This window comes from Equus caballus, chromosome 10 (genome assembly GCF_041296265.1).
Source record: "Equus caballus isolate H_3958 breed thoroughbred chromosome 10, TB-T2T, whole genome shotgun sequence".
NCBI lineage: Eukaryota > Metazoa > Chordata > Mammalia > Perissodactyla > Equidae > Equus > Equus caballus.
In genome coordinates, this window is record NC_091693.1 from 20,742,101 (window position 1) to 20,757,078 (window position 14,978).

The 14,978-nt window shown below is 51.8% G+C and overlaps 1 protein-coding gene across 3 annotated transcripts; it reads right to left on the minus strand.

Annotated features, from left to right (window-relative positions):
* Positions 1-6,102, minus strand: KLK1E2 (glandular kallikrein precursor). Of its 3 annotated transcripts, none has more exon segments than NM_001081893.2 (5): positions 1-202; positions 1,967-2,103; positions 2,250-2,536; positions 4,022-4,181; positions 6,017-6,102. In NM_001081893.2, coding segments are annotated over 5 exon segments (786 nt in total). In that variant the 5' UTR covers positions 6,063-6,102; the 3' UTR covers positions 1-46.
* Positions 6,103-14,978: the final 8,876 nt, after the last annotated feature.

The window sequence follows — 14,978 nt, forward strand, 5'->3', positions numbered from 1 at the left end:
TTGCTTATTATTCTATTTTAATCGTGTTAGCAGGAGGGCCGGGCGTTCAGCTGTTTTTCTCTATGGTCTCCTTGATCCACTTCAGATGGGGCATCACCTTGGTGAAGACAAAGTTGTCGTTGAAGTCGGCACACTCGCTGTAGCCCCATGACGTGATTCCTTGAAACACACCGTCGCAGATCAGCGCGCCCCCTGAGTCACCCTAGGACGGAAGAGGAAGAGAGAGAGCGAGAAGAGTCAGTGGGGCCCCACCTCTCAGACCTGGGGTCAAAGATCACACACAGCGACCCCCCCCCAGCTATGGGCAAAGAGACAGTTATCCCCAGAGTCCACTCCCAGAGAAGGGAGGAAGGGATTTCAAGGGAAGGGAGAGCGGCTCACGTCCTGGCCACTGGGGATGGGATGCAGGGTCCAGGTTCTGCCCATGGATGGTCCCTGCAGACGGGTCAGGGGGAGGAGGAACAGGATCCATCTCCGGGACACTTCCTCCCTCAGGGCTCATCTCCGCTGTCATCCCTCCCAGGAAGCTTTCTCTGATGACACCCTCCTCTCCCAGGGGCACTGGGGAGCCATGGAAGGTGGGTGAGCAGGGGAGGGGCAAGGCCAGTTCTGAGATTAGAATGACCCCCTGGGCCAGGTGGGGACGGACTGGACAGAGAGACTGAGGGCCGAGAGCGTGTGAAGAAGGCTGGGGTGAGGGTCCAGGTGGGAACAAGGCCTGATCTGGGGCTGGGACGATGGGACAGAAAGGAGGGGACGTCAGTGAGAGTCAGGGGGCAGGAGGGACGAGCGTGGAGGGAGGGACCAGAGGGAGGGCTGCTGGTGGACTGAGGAACCAGGGGGAGGAGAAGGAGCAGGTTGGGTGGGAAACGCTGGGCTCAAGTAGGACTTGGTGAGAGTGTGTGTGTGTGTGTGTCGTGGGGGGTGTGAACATCTCCTTGGGGCTGCTCAGCTGACACTCAGGCCAAAGCTCAGGATCATCCTTAGTCCTCACCACCTCTCACTCCCACTGACACTCGGTCAGCGAATCCTGTGGGCTCCCTTTCGAGGTATCCAGAGTGGACTCCGTCTCCCCTAGTCCCTGCCACCACCCTGGCAGCCCCATCCTCACCCCCTACTGGGCCCCCTGCCTCTCCTCACCCCTGCACACTCACCCCACACGGATGCCAGAGGGACCTGTGAACACCCAACCCAGACCCTGTCCTGCTCCTGCTCAGCACCACCTGCCCCTCCTGGGTCCCTCAGAGGAAGAGCAAAGTCCTCCCCTGGACCCAGGGAGGCCCCGCAGGACAGGCCCTTTCTTCCCCGAGCCGTCACCTCCCGCCCTCTCCCCTGCTCGCTGGGCTCCACCCACACTGGCCTCACTGGTCCTCACACACACCAGGCCCACATCTCTTGGGGCCTCTGCACCTGCTGTTCCCTCTGCTCTTCCCCCAGACAGCACGCGGCTCACCCTCACCTGCTGCAGGTGTCTGCCCAGCCTCACCTTCCGCACGAGGTCACCCCCCTCATCACACCAGCCACCTCCCTGGCTCTGCTCTCTCTCCTCCCGCCCCCAGAGCTCCCTCACCTCCTGACAAGTACCATCACTTCTGTGCCATGTTCACTATGTCTGTCTGTCTGTCTCCCCTCCCCAGAATGAGAGCTCCACGGTGGAGGCTCTTCTCCGTCTGATCACTGCTGTCTTCCCAGGGCCTGGGACAGTGTCAAGCAGGTAGTACATGCTCAGTAAACACATGGTGAAGGAAGGAATGGGGGAACTATGATGTGGAGCAGTGAGATGCTGATGGTGCCCGGATGGGGGTGTGGGAAGGGCAGGCATATGGGGGAGGGAGCCGAGACACTGGGGGGCAGCTCCAGCCGGGAAGCAGGAGAGACAATGCCTGGTTAGGCACTCACACCCCGGCCCTGAATCTGGGTCCACTCCCCCAGAGCTGCAGCATCTTAGCAGGAGAGGGCGGCTCACCAGGCAGATGCTTCCGCTATCATCCCTGTGGGTAGCGCACAGCACGAACTCGGTCATCTTCTCTGGGTAGGCTCGGGCACACTTCTCATTAGACTGGAGTCGGAGTTCCACACACTGGAGTGTGCCTGACCCTCTGTCTATGGGCAATGGAGAGACAGAGCTGTGGCCAGTCGCACCTGGCTTTTCAGTCCCCTCCTCCCTCAGACCCCACTGTCTGGGCCCCCAGCCTCCCCCCTCAGACCCGCTGTCCGGGCTCCACGCGGTGTGTCCGGCCCTGGCGTACTTGTAAACGTGCTGATCAGGCCCCAGCCCGAGGTGTAGCAGGTGCTTCCCAGTTTGGGTTCCTGGGTGGGCAGGTCCAGGATCTTCACAGCGTCTGTTATCCGGGCGGGCTGAGCCAGGCGGAGCAGCATGAGGTCGTGGCTGATGTCATCATAAGGGCGCAGGTATTTCTTCTTCAGGAGGCTCAGGTCGAATTGTGGATCTAGGAAGCTGTCACTGACCTGGTGGAACTGGGCTGTGTCTTCATCCTCAGACAGATTGTGGCGCCCCAGCCAGATCTGGTAATCGCTGGGGAGAAAGAGGGATGGAGGGAATGAGGAGGAGAGGGGAGGGGAGAAGGGAGATGGGGCAGGGGAGCCTGGGGGAGGGTCCCGAAGAGAGAAAGAGAAACAGTGAGAAAAACAAAGAGAGAGATAAGAAAGATCATGAAGAGAGAAGAAAGAGTCATGAGGAAAAATAGAGTGAGGGAGGAAAGAAAGAAATGTGACAGTGTGAAAGAGGCAGATCTGGAGAGAAATGGAGTAAAAGAGAGGTTAAAATGATAGAATGAAAAAGACAGAGAGAAGAATGAGAAATAGAAGGAGCAGTTAAGAGAGAGGATGAGAAAAAGAGACAGTGAGAACTCATCACAGGGAAGAAGCAAAGAGTGAAGAGGCAGGAGAAGGAGAAATAGAGAAAGTGAGTAAGCACGGAGGAAGTAAAAAGAGCAAACGAGAAACAGGGGAGACCAGGCCAGGGATGGGGAGACCGAGTGAGGGAGAAGAGGGGGGAGGGCGGGAGGGGGGGCAGAGGCAGGAGGGAGGGGCTGTTCTAAAGGAAAGTCCATTGGGGGAAAGTAACAGTTCAGGGTGGCAACAGCGTCTCATTGGCTGAGCTGCAGCATTTCTCATTGGCTGAGCTGCGACATTTCTCATTGGCTGATCTGCAACGTTTCTCATTGGCTGAGCTGCAGCGTTTCTCATTGGCTGAGCTGCATCACTTCTCATTGGCTGGACTGTTGCCAGGTTGGGAGAGAAATCTTCCCTCAGTAGCAAAGTGGTTTTACTTCCCGTCCAAGATGCAGGCATCCTTTGGTGTAACTGACGATGTGTGATAGGACGTGGGAGCTCCCCCTACAGGCCTTCGCCACTCCAATTTAGTTGAGGTTTCTTTTATTAATTTCCACCCCTGTGTCCCCCTGGATGGACAACTGTCCTGGAGAGAGGGGCTGGGCAGCGTGAGAAGTCTCCCCCCCCCCCCATGTTGGGATGATCCCTTCCTTTTCCCTGGGGGTCCCTGCAGTCCCATCCTGGGGGTGAGTGTGCTCAGCGGTGATGGGGTAGAGGGAGTGGGGCAGACACCGAGAGAGAGAGAGAGATGGGGCGGAGAGATGGAGGGTGAGACACCCAGCGACAGAGATGGCAGCTGAGAGACCCAGAGATGGACAGAGACAGGGAGAGACACAGAGACATGGAGACAGATGAGAGGGGGAGATAGAGACAAATCATAGTCACACAGAGAGAGACACAACAGAGACAGGACAGAGGGAGAAACAGGAAGACAGAGAGACAGTTACATGGGGAGACACAGAGAGACCAGGCAGCCATGGCAGGGCTTCCCTGGGGCCGTCCAATCCCAGCCCTGCCTCTCTCCATGGGCCCTGGACCAGTGCCATCCTTCTCTCCCTCAGCCCCCAGCCTCCCCTGAGGTTATCCCAGGGCAATGGTCCTGGCTGACCATTCCTGTGGGAGCACAGATGCCACCAACCCCCCCAGACCTTCTGCCCCTACTCACTCACTCATGCAGTGAGCGGCTGTGAGCACCCACTGGGGGTGCACCAGAACGCCCCCACACTGGAAGTGCCCTTGATGATACACAGCCACCTGCCAGGGTTTGGAATGCTTCTCACACTCCCAGCCTCCTATGATCCGGGACTGGATGGGGGGCAGGGCGCCTGTGAAAGGGGTGCTAGGTCAGTGGGGTGGAGGTTAGCCATGGGGCTGGGGGGCTGGGCTAGAAGAGGGAGCTGTGCGGTGGGGTTAGGGGCACATGGGGGCAGAGGACCAGGCTGGGGGTCTGGGAACATGGGCAATGTGTGTTGGGAAGGACCTGGAATTCCTGAACCGTCCCTGGGATTTTGGGATATTGGTTGTTTCTGGGTGAGGAGATTTTATGCAGAGAGCAGAGTCGACCCCAGGGATCAGGGTAGGAGACAACATGGCAGCATTTGGAGCAGCATGTGGTGTGGGAGTCGGGTGTTTTGGGGGTGACTTGGGGTCTTGGACTGAGGGAGAGGAAGCTGTGAATTCTGAGAAAGAGATTCTGAAAACCAGGGATAATGGTCCCAAGAGAGCAGCCCAGATGCTGGGGGCAGGGAGGATTTGGGAGGTTAACGGGACCTCAGGCTGTGAATGTTTAGGGCCAGCGTTGGGCTTCCGGGTTCTTAAAAGGATGCAGATTTGGGGAATCAGGTCCGAGAGGCCAAGAAGAGCGTCTGAGCTGGGGAATCTGGGTGTGATTTACGGTGCCTGGATTGGGGCTGGGAGAGTTGGGAGAATTTGGGGTTCTAAGTCAAAGAGCGAATGAAAAGCTTAGACTGGGAGAAATCCTGTGAAGGTTTGGGGTCCTGTGAACCAGGAATGGCTTCCAATGGGGTGAGGGTTCTGGGGGATACGGTTCAGGTCAGGCTGGGGCCAGGGCTGAGCAGGGAGGGGTGAGTGATAATCAATGGGATAGGATATTGATTGGGATCTTTGTTTTTAAAGGGGATGAGGGTCATGGAGTGATTTATGGTTCATTTAGTCTGCTCCAAGGGCAGGAATGGAGAAGGGAGGGACGTGGGGGCCAAGTGGATGTAGGGTGGACTCAAGGCCCTGCTTGACGTGGAATCCTAGAATCACCTATTGGGGAACCCAAGGGAGGTCAGGGCAGGACAACGGGGCTTGTAAAGTATTGGGGCTCTTGAGGGTCCTGGAAAAGCAGAGATGCTAAAAGAAGGGATTTGCATTGGAGAAGACCTGAAGCGAGGGAGTGATGGATTTTCTGTGAGAGAGAAGTTGCTGTTGGGAGTGTCTGGGTATTTTTCTTGAGGAGAAGACTGGCAGTGCTGGATAGGGGTCTGGAGCAAAGATTCAATGAAGGAGGGGAAATGTTCAGAACCCCCATACCAGGGTGGGGAGCCCACATGGAGTCACAGCTCAAGTAGCGTGGCTGAGAAGAAGCAAGAGTGTCTGGAGGAATTTGCATGTCCGGGTGCAGGATTAGCAGCCAGAGGTCCAGGTCTGGGGGACAAGGTTGAGAGCTGACAGCTGGATGGGAAATATCACTGGGACCTGGTGGGATTCATGAGCTCAGGAGCCAGATCACTGAGCCATAGAGAACTAGGTGGTAGAGGGGGATGATGAGCGTCCCAAGGACCCGTGGGATTGGGAGAAGACCTTGGAAGAATGGGAGACCTGAAAGAGAGACAGAGATGGCCCAGAATTTGCCTCTTTGGTAAAGTGGCTGGGGGCAGGGAGAAGGTTCTAGGAGCCCCTGGGAGGGAGCAGGGACTTAGTGTGGAATGAGGACTGTGAGGAATGTGATGAAGGTGCAGGGGCTGCGATAGGTTTTTAGGATGGAGCTGGGGAGACAGGGGGAGCCTGGTACTTGGGATGGACTGTGGGTTGGAGGGCTGTGTTGGGGTGGGCCGTGGGTTGGGGGATGAGGCTGGGGTGCTGGGGGAGAAGGGAAGGACATATGAGGAGGTGAGGGCCCGCTCCCCATCCCGCATCCCCCGCTCCGTCTCACCAGTCTCGCCCAGGGATAAGTCGAGGCACAGAACCAGGAACCACATGGTGACAGAGGTGTCCAAGGGCAGGCAGGCGGTGAGCCTTGAGCTGGAGAGCCTCCCTGGGGAGTCTTTTAAAGCTCTCCTTCCCCCAGGGCCCCACCCCTGCCCCGCAGGCACCCGGATGCTGGCCAAGGGCCTGCGCCTGCTGGCTGGGAGCTGGACACCTCCTCCCACGTGCAAGGCTGTTGAAGGGAGGGAGAGCCAGAACTTGTTTTCCTGTAGGTCTTAGATTACCCTGGGTGTGTTTTGGGGGCTAAGGCCAGATGGGGCAGGGCATGTGGCTCCTGGGGGCTTGCTCTTGAGGACAACGTTGGTGAGAAGTGCCAGTGGGAGGGACAGAAATAGTAGGGTATCACTGACCCTGATACCATGCCTCATACGCCTTACCCCCAAGACTTAGTGTCCCCTGACGTACCAGCAGTGGGGCTCTGAGACCCCCTGATCCTTGCTACGCTCTGAGCCGATAGGAGAGCACTCCCACTTTCTGTGTCCCTTGAAATAGAAGACTTGGCTTTCAGAACTCCCCGATTCTTGCTCTCTCAGGCTAAGAAACTAGTTCTCTAATCTATTGATCCTCTCAAAACAAGCCCTTGGCGTCTCAAAGATCCATAATCATAGCACCCCCAGAACCACAGGTCCTGGCGTCACCCAGAGCAAGGTCCCTAGCATTCCCAAATCCAATGTCCTCCAAAACAAGGCTGGGGTCCACATGACATCCACTCCTTAGTCTCCAGCTCTGGGACCTTGAGTTCCCAAAGATTCTGGATGATGTGCCCTCCCGGGACAAGAGCATGATCCCTGCAAAGTCTAAGGTGCCCTACTCTGTAAATAAGATATTTAGGGCTCAAGAGCCAGGTTTGTGTACCTCAAGATTGAGGTGGTCTTGAAAATCCCATTGTGGGGTCTCAGAGGAGAATCAGGAAGTATCCTCCCGTGGCCTCCATTGTTAATCTGATTAAGTTTTCTAGGCTTCCAGCACGTTGATTATCTCTGCTGTTCAGTACAACCAGAAGAGGTCACGTGGGGTCAGCCCAGCTGTGTGTCAAGAACTTGGTAAAATCTTCCTTCTTTCCTACATGAGAAAACAGAAGATCCTAAGATAGTTAGTGAGATGGAAGTGGGAACAGATAAGCACAGTTTAAAACCTTAAGGACTAGGGTAGAAGGATATGCTCAGCCAGTGGCCGGATCTCTGACACTCCCTCACGTACATACCAAAGGTTACCAGAATCACCAAGTGGAGAGAGGTGTGCCTCAGCCTGAGTGAGGACCTCCTTGATCCAGTGCCGCCATCTTGTTCCCATCTACAACACAACCAAAACTCGATCCAACTCAACCAACCCAATCCAAACCAACCCACAGAAGCCCAGCCAATTCAACCAACTACAGCACAACCTAACCCAATTTAACCCAACCCAAACCAACCACACCATACACACCTAAATCCAAGGCAACTCAGTGCCATCCAGTTTAGCTCAGACCAGCCCAAACCCATCCACACAATCCTGATCCAACTCAACTCAACCCGCCCAATTTAACCCAACCCAGCCCAACTCCCCATGTCTTCACCTTTCAAAATCAAACCAAACTCATGCCTGTCCTCGCGTCCAATTCTATCAACCCCTATCTCTGTGTCTTCTGCATTGGAAACCAAACCGACTCCCATTCCCAATTCAACCCACACATACGTCTCAACCGAAAGCAAAGCAAACCCATCCCCAACCCCAACGGTGCCACAACAAACCAACTGCACCATTGTCAGTCCCTAACCCAACCCCAGCACAATCCTGTCCCCATCTCTAATCCTGCTCCAAACCCACCCCCATTTTAACTGCTTTTCCTGCTCCATCCACAAGCCCACCCTGGCATCTTCTCTGACCCAGGGAAACCCAGATCCAGTCCCCTCCCAACTCTCAAACCGACCTCCATCACTCTTCTTAACTGATGACACCCTGGGCTCTAACCTCGCAGGAGTCCAAGCCTGTGCCCTATACTGCAGCACACCCCATGGTGTTCATCAGGGGCCCTGGATAGTCCTAGTCACAAGCTGTAGAAAAGATGATGAGTCCTTGCCCATCAGGACTTCAGGAAAGGGCACATTACCAGTCTCCTCTGTTCTCTCTCAAGAACCTAAGAGTTTGGGTCCCATAGCCCTCTTCACATGGGGCCGGGACCTATAACTTCTTCCTCTTTCAGAACCCAGGACTCCTTCAAAACCAGCCGTCCAGACCCCAGCTCTGCCACCCCAAAGGCACGCTTTCTGAACCCAACTTATGCCCCCACTGGACCTGCCTTCATCCCGGGTCTGGCATTGGGTCTCAGACAGCACTCCGTGTGGGGGGACGAGGGAAGCACTGCCGTATCCACACTTGAAGGGACCCCTTGCTGTGGCTGGGGGTGGGATGCACACTCCTCACCCTCCAGGAGCTCGTCACTGTCCCGGGCCACCGGGAGAGGTGGTGGAGGACCCCTGAGGACAGAGGCTTTTTCTTCAGCCCTTGCCCCATCCCTGCACCTGCCCTCCCTGCATATTCTTCACAGATGCCTCCACCGATTCCTGCAGAAGTCTCTGATTTTTGTTTGCAAATCACTGCCCTCTCTCTAGCTTTTGCAACTGCCGCCTCTTTTCTCCAGAACGTTCCTGTCTCACCTTACCCCATTTTCTGTAGGACCTGTGGCACAGAGAGGAAGGGGGAAGGCAACAAGTTCCCTGTGATTGGGCGTTGAGATAGGAACCGTGGATGTGGGTCCAGACAGGTGGGCACTTGGAACCAGTCATCCCAGCTTGCCGACCTGTCGTGGACATCAAATCGATGTGGCCACTCACATACGACACACAGTTTTGACCTCAGAGTCTGGACATCTCAGTCAAACTCAAGGACACGACTGTGGCCAAACAAGGTCATACATGCACAACCAGACTGCCAAACGTAGATACTGGTATAGCCGGCACTTTCAGCTAAATTCAGTCCCATGTACATGGGTTGCAGCTTCAAGCATCACAACACAGACGTTCGTGTGTGTGTATATGAATATAGACAATTAAGACACAGGTGTGCACGCACACACTCAGTCACGGACACATTTGGACATCAAAGCTTAGCCCTTAACAGCCTTTCTGAACTGGACCTCTCTCTCACGGATGCTTGTCTAGTAGGCAGTGTGCAAGATGGTCTCTCCATCAGAGCAGGTTTGTTTATTGTCCAGGATAATAAAAATAACTTGTTTCTCCAGAACAGATTTGTTTACTGTCCTGGATAATAAAGATAATGTCTTTGCAACAGATTCATTGTCCGCTGTTCAGGATAGTAAATAGACTACGTCCCTCCAGAGCGGTTCTGCTTTTGATCCAGGATGATAAAGATAATGTCTCCTTCCAGGGCCAAGGTTGGACAGGTTTGCTGGCAGCTCCCTTATGAGACTGATGATTCCTGAGCTCGAATTCCACGTGGCTTATGCATAAACTACTGTGTGCACAGCACCCACCAGCGCCTCTCTGATCATCCTACAGGACTTGGGGGGCAAGGGGAATTGATGTGAACATGAAGGTCGTGTTTCCTGCTATGCTGTGAGTAATACGTCCTTTGTCTCTGACCCAGGAGTATGGTGTGTTCCGCCAGTGTCTATAAATCATGACGGGCTAACTTAATTGTTTGCAGGTAGGAAAATCTCAGACCCACCCCTGTTCTTGTCATACACACGGGCACTGAGGCTGCACCTGACCAGCTGGAGTTGGAGGTGGGTGGGGGCCCCAGCTGGGTGCAGTGGGGAGATAGAGGACAGGGAGAGGGGAGGACACAGAGAGAGCCTGAGGGGATGGTGGGGTGGGGGGAGGTTTGGAGAGAATCTCAATGATGAGGGTTGAGCGAGGGGGTTGATGAAAGTCCGCCCCACCCTCTCCAGGGTGGGGGCATCAAATCACAACAAATTGATTAGCATTTGGTGATTGATCATGGTGTCTGGAGTCCCCTTCCCTCAGAGTAACCGTGATCTTATCGCCGCTATTCTCTGAGTGACAACCACTTCCAGTGTGAAATGAAGGAGTAGTGCCCACCTCACAGGGCTGTTGTGAGGCTCAAGTGAGCATCTGTAAGCTCTGAGCACCGTGCTTGCCACACACTAAGCACTCAGCAGTGCTGGCACGCCCTCACAGGGGACTGCCCTGGGCCAGGCACGTGCAAGTGCCTTACACACATGCCTGCACTGAATTCTCTACAACAACCCCGTGAAGGAGGGTGTCTGGTAGAGGATAGATCTTGCTTAAAGGGAGATGTTGCCTTTTCCCTGGACTCCTGAGAGGTGATCTGCACGTCTTTGGGACATTCTTCCTGCAAAGAGTGCCTTTGTTTATCTGCAAGACTTGAGCCCTATCGGATAATCTAACAATGTCATTTATAGTGGGGGTCAGAACAGCAGGATTTCTGAGGACTGGGGTGGGGCACTGACGTTGGCAACCCCAAATCAGGATGGATTTGTGGTTTGTCAGAATCCTTGGTTGGGACTGTCCTTCCTTATCCTGTGTGGTCTCTGTTGCATCCAGCCAGTGAACAGGCATAGGCTGGTGTGGATGTTGGGCCAGTTGGCAATGCCATAGATGATTTCTCCAGTGGATTCAAGACCATGCATGAACACCACGAATGCCGTAGGCTTGTAGGAGTTGCCCAGAGAAAGAGACTGAGAGTCATGGAGATAAAGAGAGGAAGAAAAAAAGGCAGGACAGCCCCACACCTCAAAAACCACCTTGCAAAGAATGACTTCCTACAACCTATGTCCACTCCAGAGCCCTGAGTCTCCAGTGTGCTCCACCGTGACCTGGAAAATGGCAGAGTAGGACACTTCCGGGGTTAGTCCCTCCACCAAAATGACCATTAAACTAGAAAAGATGATCAGAACCAACGATTTCAGAACTCTAAAATCTGATCAGACAGTTACAGCTGCTAGGGACTTCTTGATGAAGGTAGTGGTTGCTGGAATTCAGTGAGAGAGTACTGCATGTGGACCAGCTCCCATCCTTATTCCTCAGCCACAGTTGTAGGGACAGCAGTCGTGCTCCTGCAGTGGCTGGCGAGTGCCTGGGCAAAAGGTGAGGGCCTTGTCCTGCAAAATTGGGGTTATGAATTGTGATCTGTTTGGTGATTCCTTTTGTTCTCAGCTCCTTAAGCATTGGGGGCTTCCCTGGTGGCGGCTATACAAGACTCAAAGAGACACACCCCCTTTTAAAAATGGGGTATAATTGTGTACAATCCTTTTCGTACGCTGCCGACTGCAGTTTGCTAGTATTTTGTTGAGAGTTTTGCATCTATATGCGTGAGAGATATCTTAAGGATTCAAGGAAACCTCTGTTATGTCACAGGCTGACTTGGAGATAATGGAACCAAAACTTCAGTGAGTACATTCAACAAGGAATACAGGGTTTTCAACATGATTTGGAAAAGTCCAATAAATTGGAACAGACAGAAAGGACTACAGCCCTCAAGAAGCAAAACTCAACCATTTCTAAGGACGGGGGGTGGGAATCTGATTTCCAGCTTTGTCCAGCACATCATAATACTAACATGTCCAATTCTTGACAAAAATCTACAAAGCATACAAAGAAACAGAAAAATATGGGCCATTCACAGGGAAAATATAATTTTATGAAACCAGCTTTGAGGAAGCCCAGACATTGGGATTACCACCCAAAGACGTGAACTCAACTGTCTTAAATATGCCCATTTAGCTAAAAGAAACCATAAGCAAAGCACTAAGGAGAACAATGTATGAAGAAATAGGGAATGCCAATAAAGAGATACAAATGATAAAAAAGGAGTGAAATAGAAATTCTGAAGATGAAAGTACGCTAAGTGTAATGAAAAGTTCACTAAAAGGTTTCCATGGAAGATCTGAATAGGCAAACAAAGAATGTCTGAACTCGAAGATGTGGAAGTGAAATTATTCAGTCTATGGAGCAGAAAGAATAAAGAAGGGAGAAAAATGAACAGAGCCTGAGGCATCTGTGGGACACCAGCCAGTGTACCAACACATCATGGGAGCCCAGAAGGAGGAGAAAGACAGAAAGGAACAGAAAAAATGTTTGAAGAAATAATGGCCAAACTTTGCAAATTGGTGAAGGACATGAATTTGTACATCGAAGAAGCTCAGTGAATTCTAAGCAAGATCAACTCAAACAGATTCACACCAGGACACATTTTAGTCAAATTGTTGAAAGCCCAAGACAAAGAGAGAATCCTGTAAGTAGAAAGACAAGCCACTCATCACATCCGAGAGATCCTCAATAAGATTAGTTGTCTATTTCTCATCAGAAACCATGAAGGCCAGACGACAGTGGAATGATGTATTTAGAGCCTTTAAAGCAAAAGTCAATCAAGAATTCTATACACGGCAAAAGTATTCTTCGAAAGTGAAGGTGAAATTAAAACACTCCCAGGTAAACAAAAGATGTGGGAGTTTATTACTAGGAGAGCTACTCTACAAGAAGTGCTAAAGGGGGTCGTTTAGGCTGAAATGAAAGTATCTTACTTTGACCAAGCTAATATGGCTGGGAGTGACATTGTGTAGTTTCCAAGAATAGCCCTTAGGGGGCCATGTGGCTTCCATTTTCCTCCTTTTGGAGCCCTGAGCTGCCATGTAAAAGAAGGTCAACTGATTGTAACCTATCATTAACTCAATTAAAAAAAAAAAACAAAGAAGTTTAACTGTCTGCAGGGAAGACCATGTGATGAGACCGAGGATGAAAGGGTCTGAGCAGAAAGAAGCCCCAGCTTTCCAAATATCCCGGCTGAAGGGCTAAGATGTGTGAGTGAGGCCATTGAGGACCCTCCAGCCTAATTCAACTTCCCGAGCAAAATCAGTCAACACTCATGCAGAGATGAACCATCCCGGTGGAACCCTGCCCAGCCAACCCACAGGGGTGATCGGAGCAGCCAAGTTGGATTCTGTGGTTTGTGCCACAGCTGAGCATTTGAGCTTAGGAATCAATCTTGTAAGGGGGCTGCCAGCAAGGTCTCCTAACCTTTGTCCCCCGATGGAGATAATATCTTATTATCCTGGGCCACAAACAAAACTGCTGTGGAGGGACATATTATATTTATTGTCCTGGACAGTAAACAGATCTTTTGTGGGGAGATATTATCTTTATTATCTTGGACAGTAAACAAGCTTTCTCTGGGGGCGATACCACCATGCAAGGCTGCTTGACAGACAAACAACCTTGATAGACAGTCCAGAGTGAAAATGTATTCATCCTTTGCTCTGAAGACACGTGACAGACCCACGGAGACTTTTCTCCCAAAGTCATTTGGCTTCCAGCCTTCACCTCTCCCCGCAAGACAATCTCACTCTTTCTCCCTCATACCCCTCACCCACCACATCTGTGTCCCCTGCTCACTGCTGTCCTAGGTGCAGTTTCCAACAACAGGGGGCAGAATGTGGTCATTTGATCTCTATGTGCAATTCCTGCCCTAATGTTGCTGTATGTGTGTGTAAATGTGGCTTTGACCTTGAGAGGATACCCCCATATTTCCCAGAACAGAAGCTCATAGTCCTTTGACCTTGAAAATCTCTTTGGTTCTTGTGCATAGTCCAGTCCTATGTGTGTGTGTGGGTGGTAGATGTGCAAGGCTCTACTTGTCTACTACCTGCCTGCACGTGTGAACCGTGTCCCCATAGGTGAAACCCAATGAGTGACTTTGAACACCAAGTGTCTGATGTGAGGGCTCATCTAGAGATGGATGGATATGTCCCGTCCTGGCTGCCTGTGTCTCTCGCTATGTGTGTTTCACCTTCACGGCCAGCCCTGTGTCCAGGGTCCACATCTGAATGCTCGGCTTCTGGGTTTGTGCCTGCAACTTTGAATCACCACTAAGCGGCTTGTGGATGAATCAAGTTTTGACCTTAACTATCTTATCATGTATGTCTGACTTTGGCCGTATTTCTGCCCACAACATAAAAATCCAAATACATGTCTCATAAAATATCATGTATTCTTGATTAAAGTAACTAAACTTGTTAAGCAGTTACTATGTTCCAGGCATTATAACACACGCGCACACACACACACACACACACAAACACACACACATCCATTTAACCCTTACAACAACTCCCATTTAACAGATAAGGAAACAGAAGCACCCTGAAGACAAATTCTGGATTATAACCACCATATTATAGACTCATGTTTGTGAACATGTCTTTAGGGGCCTGAGTGCATAATGATGCCTCTCCCTTGTGTTATTAAGGACCCCACCTTATACGCCTGGACCCTGTGTACAAGTGTGTGCATCTGCGACATTGGTTGTCCAGACATCCACTGGAGACTGTGAATTTATGTCTGCGCTTTTATGTCCAAAGCTCCATGCATATGTGTGTGTGTGTGTGTGCATGCACCCACCTTAACCATCCATATTTACATATACATGTGAAGTCTGTGCTATGACTGTTGAAGTAGCAACCCGTGCACATGTCAAGTGAGTTTCAGCTTAAAGGGCTGTCCATGTCAGTACCTAAGTTTGGAAGGCTGGTTGCTCATGTATGCACGTCCATGAACCAGTATGGCCACATTCATGTCCTTGTATGACACTGAGTTTGGCTGAGATGTCCAGACTCTGGGACCCAGTCTGTGTGTCATAAATACTAGCGGCCACATCTGTTTATTATCTGTGACAGACGGGTGGCCTTGAATGACCGGTACCAAGTGACCACATGTCTGAACCTGTATCCAGTGTCCTTGCCTCCCTCCCAAATCACAGAAAACTCCTTACCCTCTTCTTTGCCACCCTCTCTCTTTAGGGACCTATAGCAAAGGAGCTGGGGAGACAAAAGGAGTACAGTTCTGCAGAAAAGATAAGTTTTCAAAGAAAGAGGGCAACGTTGAAAAAACTCATCAGGGACTCCTAGAGAAATTGAAGGAAAGGCATAG

What these genes read in the sequence shown, in the direction of transcription:
- KLK1E2 (XM_070222702.1), bottom strand. Translation starts at nt 6,062, where the DNA reads ATGTGGTTCCTGGTTCTGTGCCTCGACTTATCCCTGGGCGAGACTG. An exon ending in CCTGATCAGCACGTTTACAA is followed by an intron (nt 2,098 to 2,249) that starts GTACGCCAGGGC and finishes CCATAGACAGAG; the next exon opens with GGTCAGGCACACTCCAGTGT. An exon ending in ATAGCGGAAGCATCTGCCTG is followed by an intron (nt 203 to 1,966) that starts GTGAGCCGCCCT and finishes CTTCCGTCCTAG; the next exon opens with GGTGACTCAGGGGGCGCGCT.